This window comes from Fukomys damarensis, unplaced genomic scaffold (genome assembly GCF_012274545.1).
Source record: "Fukomys damarensis isolate Sample0158 unplaced genomic scaffold, DMR_v1.0_HiC HiC_scaffold_9, whole genome shotgun sequence".
In the NCBI taxonomy this organism is placed as follows: Eukaryota; Metazoa; Chordata; class Mammalia; order Rodentia; family Bathyergidae; genus Fukomys; species Fukomys damarensis.
Window position 1 is genome coordinate 3,986,128 of NW_022900921.1, and position 9,292 is coordinate 3,995,419.

General features: G+C 43.3%; 1 protein-coding gene across 2 annotated transcripts in view; it reads right to left on the reverse strand.

Moving 5' to 3' along the window:
- Window positions 1–227: 227 nt before the first annotated feature.
- Zcchc10 (zinc finger CCHC-type containing 10) overlaps window positions 228–9,292 on the reverse strand; it is a 16,577-nt gene continuing 7,512 nt past the window's right edge. The window contains exons 2-4 of one of the 2 annotated variants that reach the window (XM_010639734.2): window positions 8,026–8,187; window positions 1,865–1,906; window positions 228–718 (exon numbers count right to left, since the gene is read on the reverse strand). In XM_010639734.2, the coding sequence (XP_010638036.1) occupies window positions 439–718; window positions 1,865–1,906; window positions 8,026–8,187 (484 nt within the window). In that variant the 3' untranslated portion in view covers window positions 228–438. The remainder of the gene's footprint in view (window positions 719–1,864; window positions 1,907–8,025; window positions 8,188–9,292) is intronic. The other variant, XM_033761563.1, reaches the window with a different exon arrangement.

A 9,292-nucleotide genomic window follows, 5' to 3' on the forward strand; every position in this document is an offset into this window, starting at 1 on the left:
CCTTCATTTCACAGGGAGCAAATATAAGGCTCATCACAAAAACAGATTTGCTGGATTTTTTTTTTTTTTTTGGAGACAGGTCTCACTTGTCAGATTGGCCTCAAACATAACTACTGGGCCAGGCTGGCCTCGAACTCATGATGATCCCACTGCCTCAGCCTCCCGAGTATGGGGATTACAGGTGCGTGCCGGCACGCCCAGAGATTTGTTGGATTTTAGTTTTAAATTCTAGAGCTACATTTTAAAGATTAAAAAAAGAAAAACAAGATTCACCTCCAAAATAAAAATTGTTCATACATATAACTCATTGTTACCTTTATGCTCTTACAATGTAAAACACTTAGAAACTTTTGAACTCTACAAGTTTTGAACGATTAATCTATTTGGCTTTATCACGACTGCGTTTTCGGTTCACGGGTCCGATGTGGGTGGGAAATTCTACTTCTTCTTCTTCTTCTTCGGTGGCTCGTCCTCAGAGGTGCTCTCCGTGCTGCTGCTGCTGCTGGGAGAGCTGGAGTCCGAGTCCGAGTCCGAGTCCGAGGAGGACGAGGAGGAGGAGGTTGTGGAGGAGGCAGAGGATGACGCGCTGGAGGAGCTCCCGTCAGAGTCACTGTCCTCCTCCCCCGCTGAGGAGGTAGATGTGTCTCCACTCCCCGACGAAGAGTCACTGGCCGAACTGTCACTGCTGTCGCTACTGGAACTGGTTACACTCTTGGACCTGCCAGACAACAAACAGCGTACACATGGGAAGCTGGCAGTTCACAGGCTGCATAAAAGCAGCACGACAGGGTGTCACCTACCCACCCCCACTGCTGCAAGCAGTGCCCTTCCCGTTACAGGTCTTGCTGCTTCCGCAAGCACGGGGCTCATCACCGCCTCTCCGCCTGGCGGTTAAGACCAAGTGAAGAACAGAGTCACAATAAGTGTGTCTCCTGTACTACGCTTCAGAACAGAAAAGATGACAAAAAAGTTGCAGGGTAACAATTAAACTTATTTAAACCTCATGTGGGCTAGCAAATGCTTCATGCTTTTTTTTCTTTTTAAGAGGTATTGGGGACTGAACCCAGGTCCCTGCACAAGCTCTACTACTACCACTGAGTTACATTCTTGGCCCTTTGTAAAATTTCATGTATGTATGTATGTATGTATGTGTATGTATGTGTGTGTGTGTAATCTATCTAAAGAGACTTAAATTTTGTATGTATGTATGTATGTATGTGTGTGTGTGTGTGTGTGTGTGTGTGTGTATATATATATATATGTATATATATATTTTTTTTATTTTTATTTTTTAATTTTGGAGACAGGGTCTCATTATATAGTTCAGGCTGGGCTTGAACTCACTATGTAGCCCAGGCTGGCCTCAAACTCATGGCACTCCTCTTGGCTCAGCTTCCCGAATGCTAGGATTATAGGCATGCACCACCACGCCCAGCTTGTAAAGTCATATTTGGAGGTAGGATCCCACTAAGTTTCCCAGACTCACCCCAAACTTTCGATCCTGCTGCTCCAGCCGTCCAAGCAATTAGGCTCACAGGCGTGACCCTCTATGCCCAGCATACTCTTTATTTTAACTTCTTCATATCAGAAATGGCTGGCCAGTAATTCCTAACCAATCTAATAATAATTCCTATTCTAAGTCAACTTCTATTTCCAAGTCTAAGGACTCTAGAAAGATGTGCAAAGAGGAGAAATGCCAATAAATTCCAGGCAAGGGAAAAGGAAAAAGCACAAAACAAAACGACAGTTAATTATGAACAGCAAACAAGAGACGCCAAACGCAAATGTTATAACTATTCCTTCAAAATCACCGCTCCTTCCTCTAACCAGTGTTATCTATAAAATACTCCCAAGCCACACATACCTTTTTTTCTTGGTCTTTCTTTCTACATTAGTCTCTCCAATGCTGTCAACACAAGAGGAACGAAAGCTCCTGTTAATACAGCGATTACACACAGAAAAAGCCCCCTGCTATGTCCAGGACCATTTTACTTTAGAGAAACACCGTCTTTTATAATCTGTACCCAGAGCACAGTACTTGCTATAATCAAGCAGCAAGTTTCCTGTTGTAGACAACTTAATCAGAACTTAAGCAAAAAATTTCACCAACCCATAACTTAAAGGCCAGGTAAATTAGTAAGATGGCTGAATGAACAAATTTAATCCTTTTTAAAATTGGAACTACTTACTAAACAATCACCCAAAGCAAATAAACACAATGGCTATAATTTGAGTTCTCAGAGTCAATTTAATACTGCAAGACTGCGTACCCTTATTTATTTATGTGTGTGTGGGTGGGTACCGGAGACTGAACTCAGGGCTTTCATACTGATCTTTATCTCCAACTCTTTAAATGTTTTAAATTTTGAGAATAGGTCTTGCTGCGTCACTAAGTTGCCCTGGCTGGGCTGGAACACGCCGTCTTCCTGCCTCAGCCTCCCAGACTGCTAGCATTACAGGCATGTGCCACCACACCAGACTCTTTTATATTACTTGTAAAGAAGAAAAACAAAGGACTGGGGATTTGGCTCAGTGGTTCCACCGTCTGCCTCGCAAGTGCAAGGGCCCGAGTTCAATCTTCCCTTCTCCCCGCCAAAAAAGAAGAAAAACAAGTGAATGAGAATGAAATATACAAAAGGCTTGTTGCTACATTTCTGCCAATAAATGTGCATACCAATCAAGTTTTCAAATCACAGACTTTTTTTTTTGAGACAGGGTCTCACTATGCAGTTCAGGCTGGTCTTGAACTCAAGGGGATCTTCAGGCCTCAACCTCTTGAGGGTTGGACTTACAGATGTGCACCAACACATCCGGCTTCAAATTACAGACTTACCTCTAATGCTATCAGTATGATTGTCCTATAAATATAACATTTCTATATTCTGAACTTCTGTGTATTTTCTATATGATGTTTCTATCCTTATTTCCTGAGTCTTCACAAATAAATATATACCATTATCTTACATAATGAAGTTACTTACTGAAAAGAAGTGGTTAAAAGGATATTTATGAAATCATATCATAAGAATTTGTGATCCTTGAAATTTATACATATCCATTGTTTTATTATTAAATCTAAATCAGCAGTCTTTATTCAAGCAACAGAGCCAGGTCTAAAACTTACATGGAGCCAGGCATGATGGCACACGCCTGTAATCCCAGCACTCGGGAGGCTGAGGCAGGAGGATCACTGTGAGTTTGACACCAGCCTGGACTACATAGTGAATTCCAGTCAGACTCAACTACATAGTGAGACCCTGTCTCAAACAAAACAAAACAAAACAAAACTTACATGGGTCTACATTTTTTTTTTTGGTACCAGGGATCAAACTTGGATCCTTGTGCTTGTGAGGCAGGCAGCAGAACTACTGAGCTAAATCCCCTGCGGGTCCACATATTTTTAAACCAAGATACTTTTGTGATACAACTAGGAAAATGAATGTTGGAATGACTTTTTTTGTCGCTGCTGGACAGGGTCTCACTATGTAGTTCACACTGACCTTGACCTCACTATGTAGCCCAGGCTGGCCTCGAACCTGCAATGATCCTCCTGCCTCAGACTCCCAAGATCTGAGATTATAGACATGCAGTATCATGCCCATGCTGGAATGACATTTTTTGTAACTCATATTTTATTTTTGACGGTGGTCTTCAAAATTTTTTGTGCTTACATTTTAATAAAATTTTTGGAAATCTCATATGGTACAATTCTTGTTCTAAGTTTGAACATTTTATATATACTGTTTGTGTGTGTGTGTGTGTGTGTGTATGTATGTGTGTGTGTGTGATGCTGGTGATTGAACCCACAGCCCTGCGCATGCTGCGCAAATACTGACTTACACTCTCAGACCATATTCACTTTCTTTTTCTTTGGTACCGGGGGACTGAACTCAGGACCTTTACCTTTTGAGGCAGGCAGTGGAACAACTGAACTAAATTCCCAGCTCATATTCTATTTATTTCCTCCAGTACCAGGGATTCAAACTCAGTACCTTGCACTTTTGAGGCATGCGTCAGCGCTGTTGAGCTAAATTCCAGCCCTTCATGTTCCTTTTTTTTCTCTCCTTTCATTATTTTATTTACTGGTGCTGCGGATTGAACCTAGGGGCTTCACACTGAGTGACACCCCTAGGCCTTCTTTTATTTTTGGACAGGGTCTTGCTAAGTCACTAAGTTGCCCAATCTATGATTGAACCACAATCCCCAGCTCATACACTGATGTCTTAAAAAGAAAATTATTGTATCACTTTTGTTACTGTATCCAATGAAAACTACAGCTACAATAATTTGCTATCTATCTTCATTATGGAACAAGTTTATGTTCAATAGCTGGTACTTTTACACTACCCTTTTTCTTCTCTTTCTACTTCCCCATACAATGTATCCTAATACTTGTTTGTTTGTTTGTTTGTTTTTTGGAGACAGGGTCTCACTATGTAGTTGAGATTGACCTGGAACTCACTATGTAGCCTAGGCTGGTCTTGAACTCACAGCGATCCTCCTGCCTCAGCCTCACCAGTGCTGGGATTGAGGTGTGCACCACCACGCCTGGCCCTAATACATTTTTATACCTGAAAATTTAAGTGATCACTTGTGCTGTTTCTTTCCAATAAAATACAGACATAACTAGAAATTTTATACCTTTTGATTACCTGTAATTATAAGGCTTTAAAAGTATTTTAAAATTCTAAATTGAGTCATTACTAATACACAATTAAAACAATGAGAAAATTCATCATAAATGTTGGTAACTATTACAAATACTTTTATTAGAAATGCATTTAAGGGTAAGGATCTTTTTTGCTGGGCATGGTGGTGATACTTTTTAACAAAACTTCATTCTCATTTACTACTTAAGTGAAGATTTCTGGGGGTTGAATCGATAAAGAATAAAAATAGGAATTGTATTGTCGCTGAGTCTCACTACACCCTATCTGTAAATGGTCAGCTCTGCCAGGGTGTGTGTCTCTTACATGGCTTCCTCTGAGGGCTTCCCGCAGCCTGTAGTTACATAATAATCAGTATAGATAGATAGATAGATGGATAGGTGTGTGTGTGTGTGTGTGTGTGTGTGTGCATGCGTGTACACATATATAATTTAGAAATACACATATATTCCGTCCCTGTGCTGGGGACTTAACCCAGTGACTCAGGCCCTTTTCTACTGAGCTACGTCCCCAGGCCACCTTTTAAATACGTTAGACTGACAGTTAAATCCACCTTCACTTTTACGGGGAAGAAAACAACATACAAAAGAATTTGCTTCTAGTATTTACGGCCATTCACTTTTTCTGTACAGTGTTTTTTGTTCTGGGGGGATTTTTTAGACAGGATCTTGTCATGTAGTTGAGGCTGGCCTTGAACTCACTATGTAACCCTGGCTGACCTTGCACTTGGCGATCCTCCTGCCTCAGTCTTCGAAGTGCTGGGATTGCAGGTGTGTGCTACCATGCCTGGCCTCCCTTTCTCAGTACAAATATCAGTATTTGTACCCTCATTCTTACATGGGAACACTAGACCAAGGTACGATTAGGACGAGTAAGGAGTACGCTTTCTTTAAATTTCTTTTGTAAAACTGTTGTAAAAAATAAAGTAGAAAGGAGAACCAAATGGTTAAGTCCTCATCCAGATTTGCTTTTGGAAAAAATACACATGAATGCCGGTGACCGAGAAATGGGACAATGATCTCTTTGGATGACCCTGAAGAGCGTTCATCTGCACAGACTGAAGACTCCTGGCTGGAGGCCCAGCGTATAGCTGCACAGTCCTCGTGAAGACGCTGTTTCTCATCTGTAACCCTAAGTAGACCTGCCACCTTCCCACTGTAGCTTCTCTAAAACACAGGCACTGGTTTCATCGCATTCAAAAAGGTTTATTCAGTGATATAAAAGACTGAATCATTTTCCAGTCTCGCTCTTACTGAGTTTTCCTTCTAAGAAGTAATCACTCTTATCAGGAACGCTTGGACCCGTGGGCTGGTCCCTGACCACGTCCACCAATGCGGATCCACACCTGGGCTCAGCCACTGCCAGCGTGGAGCTGGCTCTGCATTGTTTCCTTTCATGGACCACAGAAGTGCCAGCCAAACAACACATCTGCTACTGGGCCAGGCGAAAGTCTGGAATGGGATTCACACGGCTGGCTAGAGGAGAAGTCCCATCACAGAAACTGAGAAGGGAGGATCTGGAAGATCCAACACGGCTTAGTGGAGGAGGAGCCATGTTGGAGCAACGCAGAGAACATGAACAGATACCCAGGGAGGCAGAGACTCTATCATAAAAAGAAAGGGACACAGCGATGGATGGATCGAAAACCACGTCGTGACCATGTCTGAGTTTTGTTCTGAAGATTCACTATTTGGAGATAAACAAAGAGCATCCTGAAAGGAAGAGAGAAGACTGACACATTCAGCGGCAGTTGGAACCTTTGCGGAAAGCAAGGGACGCTGCCCCCAGGCCGGCCTTCCACAGGCAGCGGGTGGCGAGGGACCGTGGCCTGGTGCCCACCCCCACAAGGGCACAGTGAGAGCCGGCAGGGACGCCACTGCAGGGAAGGGCCCAGCGTTCCAGCCTGGGTCCCAGAGCAGCCCCTTGGCTCCAAGCCATGCGCCACTGTCAAGTTCCCAGCACGCACGAGGGAAGGGCAGCCACGGGAGACTGAGCAGGCCGGAGGGAGTCCTGCGGAGGGGCGGGAGCTGGTGAACAGGATCCAGCTCGTGCGGTCAGAGGCCAGGGTCGGCCTGGGCGACAGGACTCCTGGAAGGTCACACTGGCACCCTGTCCTTGCTGTATGTGGCTCTCTGCACCCAGCACCACTGAGGGGGTGGGGGACGGGGACTGCCGCCTCAGACTTTCAGCAAGAGCAGAGTCACATCTTGGCCTGAGTTCTGCTCCTTACCTAAGCTGTGGCAAAGAGCCATATGTTCAAAACAACAGAAAACTGTCTCCTTTTTTTGACCGGGGATTGAACTCAGGCCCTTGCGCTTACGAGGCTGGCGGCGGAACCACTGAGCCAAATCCCCGGCCCTAACTTTATTTTTATTTATTTACTGTTTTGCTGTTTTCCTCTTTCTTCTCACCCCCCCAACTTTTTGTTTGTTTGTGTTTGTTTTTTGAGACATGGTCTCTTTATTTAGCTCAGGCTGGCCTCTAATTCGCAGTGATCCTCCTGCCTCAGCCTCCTGAGTGCTGCGATTACAGGTGTGCACCATCTTGCCGGGCTTTCCTCACTTTTATTCCATTATTTGACCCTTCAAGTATGTGTATGTGTTTCTCTTCCTCTTGTCCTTTTCTTCCACTGTAGAGAGGCTAAGGGAATTCTCCTTGTCCCTTTTTATTTCTTCAGCTTTGACTTCTTTCTCACCCTTCCTCTATTTTTCTTTTTTTCTCCCTTCTCTTCGCCCGTCTTCATCTGTCTGCCTTTAACTTTTTCTCTAATATTTGTATCAGCCATAGAATTCTTTCTATTCCCATATTTTACTGCCGATTTTAGACCCCATTTTCCCGGTTATTGCCTTGAAATATAAAACATACCTTAGGGTCCTTTGCCCTCTGCCTACTTCCACCTTCCCATACCACGCAGCAGAAGAATTTTTTAAAAAACAAAACTTTCTTCTTTTCTTTCTCCCTTTCTGACATTACACCGTCCCCAACCCTCTGGGCAATAAAATACAACAATGAAGAGCACTGACCCTTGGGGCAGTTCGGCTGGTGTCACACTTCCCCTTTCCTCTTGCCAGTGATGTGACACTGAGCGAGTTACCGCCCCTTTGGGTGCCTCACTTCTTTCACAGGTCAGCTAAGGATAACGACAGCACCTTGCTCAGTAACACACTGTCTATCTGAGGTTCAACTCAGCTCCAACCTGAAAGAAATTAGTACACTGCCCAGCTCATAGCAAGCATTCACTAAGCATTAGCTAATATTATAATTAAACCTGAAGAACTGCCACAAAACACGTAGTACCTTAAGAGAGTCTATGGACACAAATAACAAACAGTCCTTTGGATACCACATGGAAACCTACCTTTGCTGTAATAATAATCTGTTTTCCTTTTCTTTTAAAGCTTTCTTTAGTTCTGCTGTTCTTGATGGCCTATGTAGGTATTTTCTTTTTCCAGTGCATTCATAAGTCCAGTGTCCAAATTCCAAGCATTTCTGACACCTTACATGCTGCTTATTGGCTTCACTACAGAGAAAATACAACATAAACCTTAAAATGTGCCTTGTAACCCTCTCTGCCCTGAAAAGCATAAACAATATCAAGTATAAAAGAATGTTTAATTTTTATCACAAAGGGCGTACAAGGCAGTATAGTAAGTGATTCAAAACATGGTCCCTGGGGATCAAACCACGGTCCATGCAGTTACAACAGAGCTGAGCTCTACTTTTGCCAGCAATGGTAGGACATGCTATAATTGCTCAGGAGGCCGAGATAGGAGGATCTGGAGCCTGTGACCAGCCTGGGCTAAACATTGTTAAAGACCAGCTTAGATTACATAGTAAGACCTTGTCTCAAAACAAAAAGAAACAAATAAACAGACACAAATATTGGCTCTCCAATTTTACTTCAGTAATGACAGATTAGATAATTCACACTAAACTTTCTTCACGTGCGTGTGGTATTAGGGGTTGAACCCAGGGCCTCGCACTGAACTTGTCCCCAGCCCTCTTTAAATTTTGAGACAAGGTCTCGTTAAATCGCCAAACTTCTGGTGTTCCTGTCTCAGCCTTCTGGAGTGCGGGGATTACAGGTTTACACTAAATATTTTAAACAGTCTCCTTGGGGAATCACAGAATTAACGTGGAGATGAAGAATAACCAAGACAACATATAGAAGCAGGCGGCACTCCTGTGCTAGAGGCGTATGCCCTTCTCAAGAGGGTAGGCACTACTTGTCACTCCTGGGGAGCAAAGGGACTTTCTGTCTACAGTTAAGATTCTGAGGGCCTGGGATTGAGCTGTGTGGTGCTGCATCTGCCTCACAGGTGCAGGGTCCTAAGTATGATCCCTGGTACCCCAAAAAAAGATTCTAAAAGGCTAGTCCCTTGGACTAAACCAAAAGTTAGCAAGGCTTTATTTCAGATCAGGGGTCAAACTTTTTCTGCAAAGGATCAGACAGTAAACATTTTAAGCTTTGTAGAACAACAGGCAAAACTGTAGATATTAAATAGGTACTTACGTAACGAGCAAAATAAATTTTTCAGGGAAAGATCGACTTCTGGACTTTTTTGTTGTTGCTGTTACTGGGGATTGAACTCAGGACAGTGTGCTTGTGAGGCAGGAAACAGAAC